The sequence below is a fragment of the Lepidothrix coronata genome, unplaced genomic scaffold (genome assembly GCF_001604755.1).
Source record: "Lepidothrix coronata isolate B3197 unplaced genomic scaffold, Lepidothrix_coronata-1.0 Scaffold101, whole genome shotgun sequence".
Taxonomy (NCBI): Eukaryota; Metazoa; Chordata; class Aves; order Passeriformes; family Pipridae; genus Lepidothrix; species Lepidothrix coronata.
The window spans coordinates 1,278,597-1,299,086 of NW_016690281.1; the positions used below are offsets into that span (position 1 = coordinate 1,278,597).

Consider the following 20,490-nt stretch of genomic DNA (forward strand, 5'->3'; position numbering starts at 1 on the left):
CCACAGCTCCCATGTGTGGCCTTACCTGTAGAACACGTCCAGGAATGGTTCATTTTCTTGTCTCTTTGCCCTGTATTGGAGGGCAGCTTGAATTTTGTGCCTTTCCCCTTGGTTTTCCAGAACAAGGTGAAGTACATAAAGCAGACAACAGCCATCCTGAAGCAGAAATATGGAGGTGACATCCCGAGCACTGTGGAGGAGCTGGTGCAGCTGCCAGGGGTTGGGCCCAAAATGGCCCACTTGGCCATGGACATTGCCTGGGACAGTGTGTCTGGGATAGGTAGGTTGGACTGTTTTTTTCCCATTCCTCTCCTAAATCTTGCCTGATCCATTCCCTGGGCAGAGGGGAAGCATTGCAGCTCCTGCCCCAGGACCCTGGTAGCATTCCTTCAGTTCATCAGGTGGGGTTGGAACGTCTAGAGACCCTCCCTGGGCAGCTGTTCTGCCACCCTCCATGCAGAGTTCTTCCTCATGTTGAGATGGAACTTGTTGTGTTTTAGTTTATGGCCATCGCTCCTTGTCCTGTCATTGGCACCACTGAGGACAGTCTGGCACCATCCTCTGACACTCCTTGGAGATATTTGTCTGGATTGATGGGATCCCCTCTCAGCCTTCTCTTCTCCAGACTAACCAGGCCCAGCTCCTGCAGTCTCCCCTCAGCACAGGGATGCTCCAGACTTACCCTGTCTGTCGAGCAGCGAGTGCAGGAGGGCCAGAGCTGTGCCCAGGGAGCTGTAGGCAGATCACCTGCAGGTCCCAGCCTGGGGTCCTTAGGGACAGATTAATATCCAGACTGATTTGCTGCTTCACGGAAGAGCCCTGGGGAAGCCAGGAGTGGTGTGACCCGATCAGTGAGTGCTGGAGGCCGGCGTGGGCAGGAGCTGGATCCTGCAGCCCCACCAGGGACCGTCAGCTGGACAAACCGTGGCTCTTGCTCTACATTTGACAGCCCTTGGGGTCTGTTGTTCTCCCTGCTGTGGGGGAGGGAAGTTCAGAAGCAGCCAAACTAGCCAAGTGTTTTCCAAATAATTGTGTGCTCAGTTTTGATTTAGGAAGCAAGGCTTAGTCTTCCTGTTTACAGTAATTTCCTGAGTTTTGCCCAATTAGCCCTAGAGACAGGTTTATCACTGCTGATCTAACAATAATACACTTTGCATTCAGAGCCTTTTAGCTCAAAGCACTTTATAAACACTTGTTTAAGCCTCCCAAACCCTCCTGTGCTGGTGGGTATTATGAAATGTGTTTTCCATCTGGGTAAGTAAACGAAGGGGCAGAGATTGCAATTTGCGTAACATCAGCTGAAACACCAGGAGGATGAGGACGTAGGGAGGAAGGGAATGGGGGACACACTGCCCCGTGCCTGCTCCATTGGAGCAGGAGAACCTTTGGAGGGAGGCTGGCTCGGGTTGTGTGAGCGTGGGGAGAGATATCCATCCCAAATGCTTTTGGCTCTGGGCCTGGGAGGAAGACAACACGTTTGTTCTTCGAGTGAGTCTCCCCTCCCCTCCTCTCCCATTCCACCTGCCTGTTCCTGCTGCCTGCAGGGGAAGCCTTGCAGGGCCCTGGGCCTGGTGGGCTGTGACAGGCAGCTCTTGGCTGTGCTCTCTCCGTTCAGGTGTCTCTGCCCCACCTAAACTCTGGGCTCTCCCTTCCCAGCTGTGGACACCCATGTGCACAGGATCACCAACAGGCTGAAGTGGGTGCAGAAGGAGACCAAGTATCCTGAGGAGACTCGGGTGGCACTGGAGGACTGGATGCCCAGGTGAGGCTGCAGGAGCCATGGCTGCACACAATCCTGCTTCCAGCATTTTGGGACTAGTTGCACGTCTTTCTCCTCTCCCAGAGAGCTGCAGCAGCAGCAGCATCTCAGCTGCTTGGGTGTGTCCTGACTGTCAGATGTATCAGTCACCATTAGTGCATCTGGAGTTCTTGCCCTGATTTTTGCCCTGACAAGTTTACCATGTGCTTTTCCACCCAGGACCTTGCTGAGCCACAGCAGTATCAGCCCAGGGCTGAATTCTGTCCTTCACTGATGTTTAATTTTCAGTATCAAATGCCAGCTGACAGGTATACAGGGACATCTCCACACCTGGCACATGCCTTGGCACAAGGGAATGACCACAGGCACTTGGTGTCATTGTCCTTTGCTCCCACCCAGACCAGCAAGATCTGGAAAGACTAGGAGGGCTGTTCCTAGCAGGGATCAGGAAAGGCTGGGAGTTGCCTCCAGGCTCCTGGGGAAGCCAGGAAGGACAGGCAGTAGGGGAAAGGGATCCTCAAACAGCACAGGCTGCTCTCTAACCCCTCTGAGCAGCTGTATAGGAATGCTCATGTTTCTCCTCTCACTGCAGGGATCTCTGGAGGGAGATCAACTGGCTCCTGGTGGGCTTTGGCCAGCAGACCTGCCTGCCTGTGAACCCTCGCTGCAGCCAGTGCCTCAATCAGGACATTTGCCCAGCTGCCAAGAAACACTGAGGGATCATCCAGCCTTTGGAGAGCCACAAAGCTGCTTGGGCTGAGCAGCAGCTGAGGTGGGCCCTGGTAAAGCTGGGCCTTGCACGGGGCTGGCTGTGTGACTGCAGGGAACAGGAGCTGCTGGAGCCAGCTCAGCATCTCAGGAGGGAGCAGCTGCTGCCTCAGCTCTCGAGGAGAAAATGGGGCTTGGAGAGTGCAGCAGTCCCGCTGTGCCAGTGCTGGAGGCTCCAGCCTGCGTGAATGCTTCAGCAGGGCCCAGCTGTGCCACACTGAGTCACTGTAGAGAAAAGCTTTGTCCTCAGGGACTTGCTGCTGCTTGTAAATACACATTTAATAAAGGTGGTGGGAGTGTTTTTGCACCCACAGGATTTGCTGGCGTCTGTGTGACACAGGGCAGGGAGAGGAGGGCGTGGGTGACCTCAGCAAAGCTGAGACCATGGCAACCAGCCCCGCCAGCTGGGAGCAGGCAGCACACCCCTGCCAGCCACCTGCCAGCCCAGGTTGCCAAGGGCTCTGCCACAACAAGGTGTGGTGTCAACAGGACAACGAGGAAACAGCCTCAAGCAGAGGGTTCAGGTTGGACATAAGGAAGAATTTCTCCACAGAAAGGGTGGTCAGGCACTGGGAGAGGCTGCCCAGGGAGGTTTGGAGTCCCCATCCCTGGAGGTGTCCCAGGAAGGCCTGGCCGTGGCACTCAGTGCTCTGGGCTGGGGGACAAGGTGGGGATGGGGCACAGGGTGAATCCATGGGCTGGGAGGGCTTTTCCAACCTCAGTGATTCTGTGATTTTAAGGCACAGTTGAAGCCCTCCCGAGCCAGCACCAGAGGTGATCACTGCCTGGACAAGCCTTTGGGTCCTGGCAGCAGAAGAGCAGGGGGTCACAGAGGAACAGATGAGCCAGTGTGCCAGCAAGGGTTACAGTGGCCACAGGAGCCAGGCTGGTGTCCTCAGGAGCTGCCAGAAGGGACACCACCACCCCTGTTTTGTTCTTCAAAGAAAGGGCAGTGCTGACTTCATTGTGGAGCTTCAAAGGAATAATTTCAGCTCCTCTTTAAGCGGGCCAGGGAGGAAGCAAAGTTTATAATGTGCTAAAGGCGGCTACAATTCCGCTCTGAAGTTCCCTGCAGCAGCTGAGGAACGAGCAGATAAGTCCTGGGTACATGGGAGACCAAGTTTATTACTGACATTACAGTGTACATTATGGTTTTGCAATGCAGCTGACAGCCTTATACTTTTATTGATTTTTTTTTTTCCAAGTTAAATGTACAGGAACTGAATAATTACTACTGAGCTACAAGATGTCAGGAATATGGTAACGCTTCAACCAGGAGCAGTTTCCATGGACTAAGCAGAGATTAAGATTTTAAATCTTATCAGTACGGGTTTGCACACCTGATTTCTTTTGATCTGCATTCAAAACTACATGTTCTTTTTTTCTCCCCCCACCTCAACTACAGCAGTCTTGGATGAGAAATGGGGTATTTACAACAGGTCTTTGCTCTCTGAGCTGTATCAGGGTGTCCTGGGAATGCTCTGCCCTGTGCAGCCCGGGCACTGCCGGGGTTTGGCGATGCGGGCACGGGAAGCAACGTGCACACCATGGAAAAGAGCTCCTTCCAAACATTACCCATTGATAGAAGATCCTATTTTGGGGGCCCAAAAGAGAGCAGGTAACTTGAGGAGGGGTAGGGAAGCGGTGTCTTAATGGCAGAGCCCTGAGGGGAGGCAACCTCTCCACATGCCCCCTGATCCCACTGCCTGTCTGTCACTGATAGCCAAACACCTGCACCAGTTCCCCTCCAAAGTCATTATCTGCAACCTGTTCAGCCCATCCACAACCCTAAAAGATAACTTTCCTAAAGAGAACTCATCTCCTGCACCCCTGAGGCTCTCCACGCTCTCCTACCAGCAGCAAAGAGCCACAGGCATCAGCTGCTCCCCATGGGGAAGCCAAACATCCCGTGCTGAGCCCCAGCCTGCTGCTGAGGAGAGCAGAGAATGGTATAAGGCACCTTTTAGCTCCGTATTTTGGAAATACCTTAGGAAATACACGCAGAGCCGTTCCCATGTCTGTAGCACGCTGACTAACCCAAGGGCTTTTATCTCAGCAGTGCTGGAGTGAGGCAGGGCACAATCACAGCTCTGTTTGTGAGTCACTGATAGCCAGCTGATTGCTGCTGTTTGCTTTCAGCTGGGAAAAGGGGGTTTGTGCTCCACTGTCCTGCTGTGCCCAGTCCCTTCCCAGCCCGGGCTGGGATTGCTGCTGGAGCACGGGAGGGAGCGGGACAGCCCTGTCAGAGCCGGACACTGCCCCGGTAACACACCTCTGCTACCTGTGAGTGGTGCAGTTCAGCTGAGGCACCTTCCCTCACACAGCCAAAGGCAAGCCATAAAGAGCCGAAATGGCTTAATCTGTAATGCTTTAAAGATACACGTGGGAGGCTCGGATGCCATGAGTGGGGGCTTGGAGGAGGCCACAGAACAACAAAGCAACTGCCCATTCCATCACACCACTGCCAGCTTCTTCTCCAGCCCCACGGGGACCCACAGCTTTGGAGGATGCCCTTCCAATGGCAAGACACACTCATGGGCTGGAGGCACCAAATCCCAGCCCCGGTGGGACCCAGACACACTCCAGCACCAGCCCCAGCCCAGCCCCCTTCCCAACGCAGAGCCCGCAGCTCGAGCCACAGCCCCACCTTCCCCCCTGGAAGCAGAGCTGGCTTGTCCTCACTTCCAGGTCTGTCCAAAGAGGTTTTTGTAGCATCCTGTGTCTCTGGTCTCCGTGTGCTGCAGGGCAGGACCGGCCCCCTCCCTGCCTTCCACGGCTGCAGGTGGTGAGGGCTGTGCTGGGGTTGGGTTTTAAATCCTGCCCTCTCCCCTCTGCAGAGCTGTCGAGGATGAAAAAGGGGCTTTTATTGCCGGGGCAGGAGCTGCTGGTGGGAGGGAAGTTCCTAAACTAACTGGAAACATATGGGACTTGATTAAAAAAAACCAACAAAAACAACAAAACAAACGTTTTCGCTTCAATAGCAAAGCCAACAGGAGCCATTTCCAGCCACAGTCCATTTTCCCATCGTGGGATCAGCTAGTGCTGGACACGGGGTGCCGGGGAGGGGGTGCCAGGTACACCCCACCCTGTGGGCACCCACCACGAGCCGTGAGATGTTTGCACAGGGGCACAGAGCATCCCATGGGGCTCACTCTGGGATACCCACAAAAAACCAAAACAAACACCCCTAAATAAAAAAATAAAAAAGAAGTAACAGAAGCCTAAATGATTCAGGAAACAAGAGTTAAAATTCTTCCAGTCCTTTCTCATAGGAACGGGGGATGGTGGGCAGCCAGAGCCGGGCTCAAGAGCAAGCAAGAAAAGGAGCTTTGGTCACATTTGTCTTATGAGAATCGCTGGTGAGTAACAACAATAATAATAATAACAATAATAATAATAATAAAAAATAAAAATAAAAAGGGCTTTAAAATACGCCTTGTAAAAGCAACCAGTGAAGAGCAGAGCACAAAGCATCTCACGTGGACACTGAAGGACAGGGCGTAGGCACCTCAGAAACGTCCGGGCTGGGCGGGAGGAGGGCGGTGGTGGCACCACCAGCCAGGCTCAGAAATTGCTGAAAATCTCCCGTTTCTTGTTCCAGTCCATCTGCGGCGCTCGCTTCTTCACCCGCTTGGCCCTCACCTTCTCCTTGGCCTCGGCGGCCGTGGGGCTCAGGCTCAGCCCGCTCTCCTCAAACGGGTCCTTCTTGTCCCCGTCTCCGTCCTGGGGGGAGAGTGGAGAGGAGGAGTCACCCCAGGCAGGCCCCCAAAAGGACGTGGTGTCCCACAGTGTTCCACCCCAGAGAGGCATCTCACAGAATCCCAGAGTCACTGAGGTTGGAAAAGAGCTCCAAAATCACCGAGCCCAACCTGTGACCAATCCCCACATTTAACTCCTCTTTCTAAAGCCACTGCAGCAACATGTTCCCAGGCAGAAACCCCATGTGCCAGACACCCCAATCCACCAATCCTGACCCTCATGGTGCTGCAGCACCACATCCCCACATCCCTCAGGGTGCAGTTAGTGTCCTGACCAAAACACTTTTACTCTCCTGTTGGGGTCTCTGAGCCCCTCAAACCCCCCAGGCCTGGGAAGCACCACCAGCAGCTCCATCATGGGCACAATCCAAAGCTCCTGCTTGCTCCTGGAGCCAGGCAGGGGGGAAGTGCCCAGGGGGGCTTGGGGTGGGGGCTGCACCCGGAGCTGCAGGGCTGCACTCGTGTCAGGAGTGGGCAGACACACAGAGTGGAGACCTTCAGTTTCCAGGAAACATTTTAAAGTTTTCCTGCTGGCACTGCTGCCCCACCACACATGCCCAGCTCCAAAATAATGATTGCACAAACCCTGCTGATAACCATGGGCAGGGCCTTCCACCAGCACAGCGAGATAACAGCTCTGGCTGTTAAGCTGTGGCTTAACAAAAGCAAACTGACCCAAACTGAGCTCAGACAACCCCCTCAGCAGCCCCAGGACTCTGGCTTCTAACACAGGGGTGGGACAGCAAGCCCTGAAACAGCCCAACAGTGACTGTGGGAGGAACCCCTGTGCTCCAGCACTGGGACCAGTTTTCCAGTTTTTCCACCCCAGGGACTCTGACTTCTCGTGCAGTGACCCCTGAAACAGCCCAAAGGTGACTCCAGGGGGGGAATGGCTGTGCTCACCACTGGGACACAGCCTGCTTTTCCAACAGCAGCAGCCATTGGAGCAGGACATGTATTATTTAATGCTCAGAGAGAAATGGAGATGCCAGACTGCAGGCGTTTGGCCACAGCTCGGCCACAGCTGGTGTCCCACAGAGGCTGTGGGTGCTCAGAGAGGCCCTGTGAGCACTTGCTGCTGTCAGATTCCTGCTCCCAAATGTCCTGGGGCAGGGAACAGCACAGCAGAGACCCCACAGAGCATCTGCAGGGAGACATTCCTTTATTTCTAGCAGAATCACGTGCTAAAGATAATTTTTTGAGCACTTTACAAATCCCCTACTTCTTATTTTAAGAGAAGAAAACCTGCTAAATCAGGTTACCCCTTCACCTTGTCTAGCAAGTTCTGCCCCTTCACTGAGGTGTTGGGCCAGGCCCCTCCAGAGAAACCCCCCCAGCCCTGCCAGTCACCAAATCCAGCTCCTCCCATCCTGAGCAGATCCTTTAAAAACCGTGACAAATTCATTGTGCTCCAAACTAAAAGTAATTTGGCTTTTTCAAATTTTTGCCTGCCTTGGTCCTGGCAGCAGCACTGGAGCCTCCCAGCACTGCTACCCCCAGCTTCCCAGCCTCCAGTCCTGGAGCTTGCCAGTGTAACTACACTTAAGATCCCAAACTCTGTAGACATCTTTTCACCTCACACCTCCCTTCAATCTCCTCAGGCAGGAGTCACTGCCCAGCAAAGGGATAATTAACTTGCTGCCCTTAACCCTGGACATCTGGAGCAGAGCCACCTCCTCCCTGAGGTCATGATGCCCCAAGGGACAAGAGTCCTCCCAGAGCCAGAACACAAACCACACCCTTCCAAAACTCATCCCCTCGTGGAGCATCTGCTGCTGATGGGAGAGGCCACGTGAGCTGTTCTGTCCCCAGGACAAAGAGGGGAAGGAACATCACCCCGAGGGTCCTGAGCCCTCAATCAGCCACAAGAAGGAGTTATGTATCATCCATCCTGAAGGATTTATCCTTCCACACTCATCCACAGTGCAGGGGATGGGAGAAAACTCTGGATTTTGGCTGCTGGGTGGATACAAGTGAACCCAAGTCTGGGAAACAAAGTGAAAACATGCCCATACACAGCACCATAAGGCAGGTTTGTACCTACACCAGGGTGTAAAGGGGAGGGGGAGTGTTTGGGGTTTTACCTCTGATTCCTTCCCAGGACTCTGCAGGTCACTGTGAGATGAAGATGTGGATCCTCCGTTCAGCTGGGGGAAATGAAAATGTTAGTCTGGTTTGTGCAAAGACAGATTTAGACAAAAAGCAAAAAGCCAGGTGAAAAAATGCTCCAGCCTGGTAGGGACAGACACCCCACTACGCTGTTGGGCCCCTCCAGGGATGGGAACAGAGCCTGGAGGGGATGGTCCTGCTGACCCAGCACACACAAGATCTCCCTGGATTTCCCAGAACAGCTGCTGCTCTCCCACATCCCCCACACCAAGGAGAGCATCCTGCCAGTACCAGGATGTCACCCACCTCCTCCCTCTGTCATGGGGATTGCACGGGGCTGAAACCAGCTTTGTTTGACCCCTGAATTAAAGCTGCAGTGGGGAGCAATTAAAACCAGCCAGCAGCAGCAAAGCTGAGTTAAATGAGCCTTGGGGGCATTTTGAGCATCCCCCTGCTCTCCAGGCTGGAGAGTCATCCCACCAGGCTCACCTGGCACAGGTGGGAGCCAAGGAAAGACCCCCGATCCCCCCTGATCACTCCAACACACTCCCAGCCAGCCCAGCTCCACCCGGCCATGGGCACATCCCGGGGCAGGGCAGCACCCACCTGGGTCTGTGCGGATCCGTTTGTCATGGGCTGAGGCACCACCCCTGCACAACACAGGAGAAACACAGTGAACACCCTCAGCTGGCATCCCTGGGATCCTCAGGGCCCAGGAAAGCATCCCCTCAGCATCACCCACCTGCCATCCCACACCTGCCTCCTCCCCTGCCCACCCCACCAGCCCATCCTGTCTCTTGGCTTTGTCCTGGGCTGTTTCCCTGCCCACACAGAAGCCTCTCCACTCTCCCTTGCCCCTCAGGAGCCACATTGTTGCAGATTCCCCTGAATTCCCCCAGTTTCACCCTGTTTTCACCAGAAGAAAACACCTTTTAGGAAGGGGACTAAGTAACCTTCTACAAGCCTTAACTGCAGCACACTGCCATTTTTTTGACCATTATGAATTTGTCTTCAGAAGTTGCTTAATTAAAAACCTTAAAAAAACAGCTCAAAATTCTGCACCACAATCAGCATCTCGGTGATGCCACAACAGTGTGTGGCAAACAACCCACTCCCCAGGCACCCTGGACTTTTTTTTTGCTCCCTTCCAGTGATTTACACTAATAATATCCCACACTATGGCACATTTAATGCATTTAAGCTGCCAGTCACAATGATCAAGCCATTGCCCCAGGCATTATCATGTCTCATCTGTCCCAGACTAGCAGATGTGTTAATTGTGATGAGATTAATAACTGAATTATGTTGAGCATGGATGCTTCCCTACAGACCAATCTGGAGGCCACATTCACTGCAGGGGTTCCTGGGGCAAAGCAGTGTTTAGAAAAAGAAACCTAAATCTTCATTTTGAGAGCATGCTAGTGCAAAAACCTCAGTTGTGGCATTTGGGTCCTTAAATATTTAACCATATTGAATGCTGGACTCGTGTTCAGAGTACAACGAGCTCTGAGCAATGGGCATTAGGAGAGTCAGCTCACAGCAGAAGTGATGTTAAGGCCTCTGGTATCATAAGAAGATAAATTTTAAATAATTTAAAAGGAAGCAAGCTTCAAATCACAAGGGATACTAAAGCGGAATTGGACTTTAAGGAAAAAAGTAATTTCAAAACGAGTCATGTCTAGAAATACTTTCATATTTCCTTAATCCTGAAAAGTCTTAAAATCCACTCATTGGCTTAAAGTTTGAGGTGGTCAGGATCAGCTGTAAGGCTTGGAAATGGTCAGTTTGAGGTCAAAGCAGTTCGATTAAAGGGTACAATTATTATTTCCTCTTACCCTGCAAACAACAGAATCTACCAGAGCACTTTGTCACCGGCTCAGGTGCCGTCACTGCCCAGACAGACCCAACCCCCAGGCTCTGCTGAGTGCAGCGAGTGCTGCAGGGCCAAGGCAGGGGCTGGAGCACCCACCCTCCCAGCGGATCCGTGGCTCCAGCTCCATCCCCACCCTGGGAACAAGGGCTCCTTTATGGCTGGTGCCAGCAGACGGCCCCGGCTCCTCCTGGGACCCCGCGGAGCATCTGACACCGCGCTCGCCCCGCGCGCTCCCAGCGCCGTCTGACCCACTTCTGGGGACAAATCTGCCCATTGAGCACCCTGGGAGCAGATAAGGAACAGCTGTCCCGGGAACAGAGCTCCCCGCTGAGCCGGGGTGGGGGCCAGGCCAGCCTGGGAGCGCTCCCTCCCAGCCGGGACACGGCAGGTTGGGAGCGGCCGGGCAGCTTTCCCTGCCAGGTCTCAGCAGTGAGGAAAATGTTTCCTGCAGCAGCCAGGCCGTGATCACCCGGCGTGAAACACTCCCCCTGCTCACAGCAGCTTCGCTCCGTGGCTGTCCAAGCACCCTTGGGTTCCTTCGCTGGAGCAAAGACCAACGGTCCATAGAACCATGCAAAATCCTGGAATGGTTTGGATTGGAAGGGATCTTAAAGTCCATCCCATTCCAACCCCCTGCCATGGGCAGAGACACTTTCCACTAGACCAGGTTGCTCCAAGCCCCATCTAACCTGGCTTCGAAGGCTCCTCCCAAATCCCACCACGCCTCAGCCACTTCATGGCAGAGAGTTCCTAAGTTAATTATTCACAATGTAAAAGTAACAAACTGTTTTTTGCCTGGATTAGGGTGTATTCTCACTATTTATAAATAGCTGGGTGGTGCTCAGGAAACCACTGAGGGATGAGACAGAAGGGAAACGTGACTCTCCCTCGCTCCTGAGATCCCACCCGTGGCACGGTGAGTCATGGGAACGCCACAGGGCCACCCTGGGAAAGGAAGGCCTCACCTTTGGTGTGCTCCTCCGTGGGGGTCACTCCCAGCTTCTTGAAGTATTCATCTGTTTCGGGATCCACCACCAGGAGCCTGGCTTCGTTCTCCCTGGATTTGATGTGGGACACCACCTCCGAGTGCCGCAGGCCTTCCACGTTTATGCCGTTCACCTGCAAAGCCACAGCATCAGAACCCAGACCTGTGCCTCTGCAGCAGAGATGCTGCTCCTGGCTCACAGACCCCCAGAACAGCCCCCTCTTTCCCTAAGGGATGGGATTTTCCTTTTTTAATTTCTGTTGGGATGATGGAAGGCTTTGGGTTTTTTTCCTTCCCCCTCTCAAGCCAGCCATGGCCTCCTAAACCTCCCAGTGACTCTCCCAGACCATCCTCCGTGTTACCGCACATCTCTGCCTGTGTCCCAAACACAGCCATTGGGAATCACAGACCCCAGGCTCCACCACCACCCCAGTCCCACCAAAATGCTCTCCCTGCCCTCTTTAGTGGTGTCAAACCCAGCCTTCCCCTGGATGTGCCCAGGAATCTCAGGCTGCCTGTGGGGTGCAACCAAGCATGGGCACAGGCTGGGTGCCACTGGTGTGTCCTGTGGCATCACTGAGCCATCCTTCATCTCTTTCTGATGGAAATCCATAGATTTTCTGTGTCCCTGATGGGTGAATGCCTGTGCCTGCCACACGGATTCATCTCTCCCTTCCCTGCGTGCGAGTCAGGACCTACAGGGAACATGATCCTCTGCTCCCAATTGTTCCCCACAGCAAAGGGACAATTGTGATTCAGGGGCATTGTTTGGTGGGAATGAATCAACCTTTGTCCCACAGGAAGGGCCCCAACAGCCTCGGCAGGACCCAGAGCCGTGGCTGCTGCTCCTGGATGCCAAGGGACCAGGCAGGAGGACATTGCAGAGCCTGAGCTGGGCCAGCTCCAAACTTTGGGCTCCCCTTTGCGGACAGCCAGGTTTCCCCTGGTCCTGAGGGCACAGCTTCAAGGGCTGGGATCAAAAGGAACCCCATTCCCAGGCTTTGCACCTTGCTCCAGGTGCTGCCAACCTCAGCTGCTGGCTCACAACCCCACTCCATCCCTGGCAGCACGATCCTGCCACTGCAGGTCACCCCGATCCATGCCCAGTGCTCACCCCTGGTTGGGCTGGGCCAGGAGGCTCAGGGCTGCTCTCCCCCCCTCCCTGGCACACGGCTGGTGGGGGCATCAAATATTTATCCAAGCCCTAAAGAGCAGGCAGGGAGGGGATTGGGTTTCCAAGCTCTCCAGCTCACCCCACGCTGCTTTGTGTGTGCCAGGCACTGGGCCAAGCCCATCAATAAATAACACGACCCCTTGCCAGGAGCCGCTGCCACCACTGCCCTGCTCCCGGCCCCGGTCCCACACTGCTCCCAGCATTAAACTTTCAGGTGCTGGGAAGAGGCAGCAGCTCCCACTGGCTGAGGAATAATTATTCACAGGGCTGGAAAGCAGGGAAGTGCTTTGGTCTGGGTGTTTTCCCAACTCACGCTCCTCCAGGAGCGCTAATCCCATTCCACCTCTGAACCAGCAGCAAGGGCCGTGGCTCAGTCCCCACGATGGCACAGCATCCTGGGGACAGCACAGCATCCTGGGGACATGGGACAGTGGTGGCCTTGGCAGTGCTGGAGAACAGTTGGACTTGACGGTTTTAGAGGACTTTTCCAGCCTAAACAGTTCCATGATTCTATTCTGTGATTCCATCTACACTTCAGTGCTCACAAATGCCCACCTGGCATGAGAGGAAGGAGCACAAAGCCACTGCCAGGGCACCTCCATCCTACAGCCTGGAATTACAGAGGAATATTGGGGGGGATCTGGCGGAAAAGGTCACGAGATGGGGTCTGTTTCAGCTTCAGGCTTCCCGAGGGTCCCATCACTGCTGCTGTCCCTCCTCCCACCTGCGTGTGTCCCACCCCGTTACCTCCACCAGCCGGTCCTGGGGCCGCAGCCCCGCTCGGGAAGCCGGAGAGTCGGGATCGACCGAGCGGATGAATTGCCCCGGCCGGGACTTCTCGCTGTGCAGGTTGAAGCCGTAGCCATTGGGGCCTTTCTTCAAGTGGCAGAGACGTGGGCACAGCTCCTTCTGTCCGTTTAAATCCTGATTAAGAGAGGAGGGGGCGGGGGGGACAAGACACGGGGGTTAACTGATGGGTTTGGTTCGCTCCAAGGCAGAGGTGACCATAAATAAAGGAGGAAGCGCCCTATCTGCCTCCCGTCCTCTGCACAGGGACAGGTTAACAAATGAATTTCCTCTCATTGAGCCTATTTTAGAAAACCAATTGTCCAAAACCACTCCAGAAAAATTAAAACAAAACAAAAAATGCATTTCCTTCACCAGGAGCAGCCCAGATAAACCCACCCGCACGCCGGGACCCCCCCGGCAGCGGCTGAGCCCCAGGCAGGGAGGATCCAAGGCCGAGTTCTGCTTTGCCCAGGCTCACCCAGACCCGGGATTAACCTCACTTATTTATTTAAGGCAGCACCACACCCTTGATCCTGGTGACACCGGCATCGCCCGCGGGTGCCATCACCTCCCAGCGGGGGGGTCTGGGATGATGAACCCCAAAGTCCAACAGGTCCCCCAGCACGGGAGGGCTGAGCTTGTGCAGAATGTCATGGCTCAGTCACCTCAGGGCTGATCCCAACTCCTTCATCCCTTCAAGGAGGGATTTTACAAAGGAGGACAAAGTGGGGGCACACAGAGTGGTCACCCCTGGGGATGTCCTGTGCTGAGGGATGGAATTTTCATAGAAACACAGAATGGTTTGAGTTGGAAGGGACCTTAAAGATCATTTCACTCCACCCCCTGCCATGGGCAGGGACACCTTCCACTGTCCCAGGTTGCTCCAAGCCCCGTCCAACCTGGCCTCGGACACTTCCAGAGATGGGGCAGCCACTTCTGTGGGCAATTTTGGCCATAGCTTCAATGCCCAGGAGGGACAGAGGAGCATCAGGGTTCAGTACCAGCCTGACCAGCTCAATCCTAGCATCCAGGAAGAAATAGGGATGCAAGATGATCAACCCTAACACACAGAATGGTTCAGGCTGAAAGGGGCCATTGGAGGTTATCTAAGTTCAACCTCCCTTTTCAGGCAGAGGTCCCTAGAGCACATCACTGAGGATTGTGTCCAGACAGCTTTTCTCTAACACAGGAGGGGCACCTTGACCACCTGAGGGTGCTGAGCACCAAATTACCCAAAATCTGCTGACACACGAGGGTCACCACCAGCAACACCCGTCACGGGCATCGGGGTACACTCAGACCCACTGCAAACTGCTCTGGAACTTTACAGAGACTCACTTGGCAAGAGTTTTTTATTAAAAACCAGCTCTTGGTGTTGACACCTCAATCCCAGATCAGTTCTTAAAGGGGAAACATTATCAGTGCAAAAACCCAGACCAGGACGGGGCTCCCAAGCACCTCAGCCCCACAAACCAGGAGCAGCCCCACACCCTCATCCTCTCCCTCCGCACGTTTAACACCCCTGGACTTTTCCCATGGCCCCAGAGCAGCGGGTTCACCCTATCTGCAAACATTTCCAGCCTGCCTCCGAGTTCTTCAAAAACTGAAGAAAACAGGAAATGATTCAACCGGCCCAAGAGGGTCAGATTCGCGCGACCTTAAAGGACACTCAGGGCTCTGTGCGGCAGGACAAGGGGGCATGTGCCACAAGCTGAGGGGAACGTGGCTGGGATCACCAAAATGAACCTGAGGTCACCTATTCAGGTTTAAAAAGGACCTTTTTAAACCATTTTCCTCTTGCTCCGTTTTCGCAGGGTTGGAGCTCCGGCAGCAGAGGGAAAACGCTGAGAGAAATCGCTGAGAAAATCACCCCAAAAATGCTGCACTGTGGGTGCTGCTCCAGCGTGGGGATCCCCCAGGAATACACCAGGGTGTATCTGCCCGTGGGGATCCCCTGGGATCACCAGTGAAATCAAGTTACTCAATAATTAAATCACACAGGGGAAAGCTCCACTGCAGGATCCCTTTGGCTGCGAGGGTGGTGACTGGTGTCGTGTCCTACGTGGGTTTGTGCTGCTTTCACCCCAAAATCTTGAATTTAAGGTCCTTAACTGGGTTGAATTCAAGATATTTATTTTTAAGTATATATATATATAAAATAATCCCAATTCAGCATCTGTTCTGAGCAGAAATCCTCAGGCAAAACTGCTTATCGTCCCGCAGAGATGATCCAGGGCTTTCACCGGGCTCTTAAACCTCCTGACTAACGCAATCCTTGGCTGCTGGAAAAAACAGGTCTTGGAGCTGAGCTCTGCAAAGCCCCTCTCTGGGATTAAGCAAACGCTGACACTCCCCTCGCTTCCCCCCTGCTCAGACTCCCCCACTGACACGGAGCCGCTGCCTCTCCTGCCAGCTCTGCTCTCTATTTTCTTTTTTACCCGTGCCAACGTTTCCCTGGTTGTGTTCTGGGAAGATATTTCCTAAGCTCCCAGGGGGAATTTGGCCTTTGTGAAATCCAAACCCTGCCACAAAGCGTTCCCTGGAACAGCAGCACGTTATCTGGGCTTCCCAGGAACCCGCCTGCAGAAACACTCCAGTCCTGCTCCAGAGGAGGCTTCGCTGCCTTTCACACGCCAAGGACTTGAAAGCCAATTTGGATTAAGTTACATTCACATGGATACTATAAAGCAACAAAAACGAACTCTATTTTTTTGTCTATTTGCCTGCAAAAAAAAAAAAAAATTAAAAAAATTGCAAAATGAAGCAATTTTTTTTTCTAGGAATTCGGATTCTACCAGTGGCCATTAATTTAATAAACTGGATTAAGGAGGAATGAAATGGCAAGGCACACTCCACCTGCAAGCATCCCTGTCTGTACCATCCAAGGGGTGTGTGTAGGTAAACACTGCCTGGACAAGCTGCACTGCCACCCCATCCCTGGAGCTGCTGCTTGAGACAAACCATTGGCATTTTAAAAGGAAAATGGTTTCGGAAGCGCAGTTCAAGCTGGTCCATTTAAAAATGCACAAACAAGACATTAAATAACAATGAAACACTTCCAATAAAATAAAAAAAAAACCCTAGTTGGGTGTTGCCAGCTCTCACAATCTCATAGCAACTCTTGCAGCATTTGATTTTTTATTTCCCTTAGAGTTTCCAGCACTGCTGTTGGGAACTGGGGTCCCCTGGGGACACCCCTTGGCTTACTGGGGATCTTCCAGGGACAACCTCCAGCTCATTGGGGTCCCCCAGAGATACCCCTGACCAGAGTCCTCCAGGGACACCCCCAGGCTCACCAGGATGCCACAGCACTGGCTTTGTGCCACCTCATGCAGGTCCCTGCAGTGACCAGGACCATTCCCATTTCAGACACCTGGAGCTGGCACCACAAATGTCACCAGCTCCGATTCATGAGGGGTTTCCACACCAGTAATTAGCTGTGCCAGCCTCCATGCAAGCAGAATCCACTCCCAGCAGAACCAAAAGAAAACAAACCCACCTCCTGGGTTTTGAGGGGCAGCAGAGCAGCCCCTCAAGCTCTGTTACCCAACCAAACCCACCTGCCCCTACAAAAGTCCCTCCTCGACACACCATCACGAGGTCACAGTTGCCAGAGACCTGCTCACTGCCACAGCTGACCCTGAGCCCCAGTTTTGGGACAGGGACGTCCACTCGCTCCCCTTGTCCTGATCCCACCGCTTTCACAAAGGTGAGACTCACAAAACCAACCTGCACCTTCACACCATCCCTCCACAGCCCGACTGTGAGCAGGAATGGGGACGAAAAGGGCTTTTCAAAGACCAGCCCAAAAAGCTGCAGGAACAGCCGCAGGTCTCTCCACACCCAGGATGCTCAGAGACAGCACTGGCCAAGTCCCAGGACCATCTCCAGCCCCTCTGCCCCACAAACACGTGCCCACAATGGGTTAAAATGCCTTGAAAAGCCACATTTTAGGGTTTTACTCTGAGAATAAAAACCAGTGCCAGTGTGGACACCTGGTTCAGTTCTCCTGGGTCCTCCAGGAGAGGAGGAGGACAACACACACAGAGACACATACACACACACAGAGCTAATCTAGCGGCCGAGGCCGGGTCGGTACCATCCTCCCCGAGATCCTGGTGGGTCCTGCAGGCCCACGCACCAAGGCCACGATGCCGCCGAGCCCCTCAGCACAGGGGGTCACCCCAAACCTCCTCCAAGGCTCAAGGGACACTCAGCACAGCCGGGAAGTGCGTGGTGTCCCAGGGAATCGGGGATTTGCTCAAACTCAGCCGAGCTCACGTGCTGGGAGTGACGGTCACCCTGTCACAGCGTCATCCCCAGAGATCAGGGCTCGGCCCTAATCGGCTCAGTCCTGCCTGGGACCACCTCACCCTGCTCCTGGCACCAGCCCATCCCTCCATGCCCATCCCAGGGGCTTTGCCATTTCCTGGGGGCAGCCAAACAGGTTCCAGTTGCCACTGTCGGGAACTGCACCTGGATGCACTCCAGGCTCCGGATCGGCGACATGTCAAACCTTTCCGCCTCTGCTCGGCAGAGCTGGAGAAAACCCAGGCAGGAGCATTCCTGCCTAATTCACATTGCTAACATATTTTCTTTTAAGTCAGCTCCCGTGGCGTTTCCTCTCCTTTTCCATGTGGTTTCGGACAGAAAATGGCTCCTTCACTCCCTGAAAATCAAATCTCTGCAGCAGAACCCACCAGGGCTGGGGGACACCAGGGTCCCGTCCTGCCCTGGGGCCACCTCAGGACACCGAGATGTCCTGGGGGGACAGGGGACACTGCTCAGAGCCTCAGAGTCCATTCCCACTGTCTTGCCTCCAGCTGGGGCCTCTCCATCTCCTGCACTTTGGATTCTCCACTGCAGGCAATGGCCACCAAGGGATGGGAGGGGATGCACAGCCACCTTTAGGGGTTGTGGAGGAGAAGTGCAGGACCCTGACCCAAATCCAAACCCCAGCAGGCAGAGGAGCAAGGGACAACTCTGGGAGCCTGGAAGGAGCCAGGAAAGGGGGCCCAGGGGCCACAGCACCACCAGAACAAGAGGTCCATTTACACCCCTCTGACAGGGGCACCCTCTCTTGGCAGTACTGGTTATACTGGGAGCTGAGCCGAGCCTTGGGCAAGCTTTAACTGCCAGCATTATTGCCACAGTTTTGTTGGAACCTCAAAGGCTGCTGCCTTTGCTCGGATTTAGGGATGCACTTAACTTCAAGCAGATGTTTGTCACCCTGATCTGGGGAAGGGAGAGGTGAAAACCTGCTGTCTTCCACACTGCAAAGGTGAGGAAAGCTGGAAGAAGCAGGAGCCCCCACCGTGGCTGCCAGCAGCACCCACAGCCCCGCTTGCCATGAGAACCAGGCAGCTTTGGGATCGTGCCACGGCTGGAGCGGGATTGCTGCCTCCATTCACTGCCGTGCCAGGGATCTGCCGCCTGCTCTAGCAGGGCTGGGTTTCATTTCTCTTCCCCCAGGAATGACTCAAGTTTTCCCATTAAAGCAGCACCAGAAAGGGGGCTATTGTAGCCCTGCATCCCCTGGGGCAGGGGCCCTCGGTGACACTTTTGGGGAGGGGGGAACACAGCTGACAGCAAATGTCAAAGGAGCCTCGGAACCCATCTGGAGAGTGGGACCAAGGGCTGGCAGCGCTGCGAGGGGCAGGCACAGCACCCCCAGGTCTGCGCTGTGGGGCGAGGACACGGCAGCTCTCCCACCATCCCCACTGCTGGGAAAAGCAGAGCAAGGATGCTCCCGGGGCTCCCCAACCCCCCCACGGTCCTCAGCTCCTCACTGGGATGCTGGGATGCTGCCCCCCCACGCTGCTGGGAAGGGCTCAGGGCTCATTCCCTCCCTCCCTCCCTCCCCCCGTGTCCCTCCGGCCACACACTCTCACCCAGCTCCATCCCTCGGCTCCATCCCCCGGCTCGGAGTCAGCCAGCGCCGGGCGGCTCAAACTCCAGATGTTGGTGAAATGCTATAAATAACGGAGGGGGAGGGGGAGACGGGGCTGGGGGGACGCCAGACCCACCGAACCACAAGCAGATGTTCCCCTTCCCTGCAGGGCCAGAGCCGGGACTGGGGAGAAAGGTGGCAGTTCCAGCACCCAGAGACCCCCTGGCACTGGCAAAAGGGGGTAATTCACAAGTTTTCCACAGCCAGGTCAGGAATAAATCCTCGGGCAGGACCAGTAAACAACCTGCTTCCATTTTTATACAGCCACAACTCTAATTAGCACCCACCCCATTCCCAAGGTGTTTCGGCTCCGACACCAGCGGTCAAAGGAGGAAAATCCCGTGTCATTCCTCCAATGCAGACCTGGCAGCCCAGTGACACTCACTGTAAACTCCTTCCCAGCATCTCCCAAGCAGGAGTGCTGCCACCTCCACATCCCTACAGCCAGGAGAAAGTTTTGGGTGCCCCCAGGGACAAACGGGGACTGCAGAGTGTCCAAAGTCATCGCTGTCCCGAGAGAAGAGGATGGGCACAAACACAGCTGAGCTGCCTCCAAATAGCTTTTTCCAGAGCTTAAAGACAGTAGAGTTACCTTAAATATCACCAGGAGGAGAGGGGGGTGTTGCAGGGTCCTGATGGTGATGGCACAAACTGTGCCACCGTGTCACAGCTCCATGTCAGCACCAGGCTGACACTTTGCCTGCCCATCCCCAACACAGCTCTGGGCTGTTGTAGCTTATTAAAATCTCTTCCATTATTCAAATTGCTCCAATTATTTGAATTGCTCCAGCTGGGTCTGAGTGATAGAAGCATCAAAAGAAAAAACTTGTGTATTTTTTTTAAGGGCAGCAGACACAGATTTGTGCCGTTTTCCCAGCAGTGCTCCCCCAGCACCCTCCCACCAGCCTGGGGGGCTCTGCCAGGCACTGGAGCTCTGCCTGGGGGGGCTGCACCAGCACACACACCCAACACCCTTTGGATGCATCCCAGCCTTTGGGCCCTGCTGCTTTCTCTGCCAACAGGCAGCACAAAGGGAGCGAGCGGGAATGGCAGGAGGGCGATTCCAGTCAGCAGTGGAACATGTCCAGCCACGGGTCCCTGCAGGACCCACGGCCAAGCTGCAGCTGAGGGGACAACTTGGATATTTCAGGGAGTCTCCAGTCCCTGCTGGGGTTGCTGTGATGGATGGGAGCACCAAGTCAGGCTGGTCAGGGTGACACCAGGTCCCTGCTCTGCCCCCAGTCAAGCCCGACAACAGTCCCTGTGAGGAGGAGAGTGATCCACCATGCCATGGAAACCCCATGCCTGCAGTATGGCTTCTTCCA

The 20,490-nt window shown here is 54.5% G+C and overlaps 2 protein-coding genes across 3 annotated transcripts in view; one reads left to right on the forward strand and one right to left on the reverse strand.

Moving 5' to 3' along the window:
• NTHL1 (nth like DNA glycosylase 1) overlaps nt 1-2,843 on the forward strand; it is a 6,207-nt gene extending 3,364 nt beyond the window's left edge. Inside the window, exons 4-6 of one of the 2 annotated variants that reach the window (XR_001876167.1) lie at nt 121-280; nt 1,616-1,762; nt 2,352-2,463. Coding sequence is in view for 1 of the 2 variants with exons in the window: in XM_017823138.1 (XP_017678627.1) it covers nt 121-280; nt 1,657-1,762; nt 2,352-2,475 (390 nt within the window). In the remaining variant the exon portion in view is untranslated. Of the gene's footprint in view, nt 1-120; nt 281-1,615; nt 1,763-2,351 lie in introns of both variants that reach the window. The other variant, XM_017823138.1, reaches the window with a different exon arrangement.
• A 789-nt stretch (nt 2,844-3,632) lies between these two features.
• Nucleotides 3,633-20,490, reverse strand: part of SLC9A3R2 (SLC9A3 regulator 2) — a 32,916-nt gene continuing 16,058 nt past the window's right edge. The window contains exons 3-7 of the mRNA XM_017823137.1: nt 13,174-13,350; nt 11,233-11,386; nt 9,001-9,044; nt 8,370-8,432; nt 3,633-6,250 (exon numbers count right to left, since the gene is read on the reverse strand). Of these exons, the coding sequence (XP_017678626.1) occupies nt 6,092-6,250; nt 8,370-8,432; nt 9,001-9,044; nt 11,233-11,386; nt 13,174-13,350 (597 nt within the window). The 3' untranslated portion in view covers nt 3,633-6,091. The remainder of the gene's footprint in view (nt 6,251-8,369; nt 8,433-9,000; nt 9,045-11,232; nt 11,387-13,173; nt 13,351-20,490) is intronic.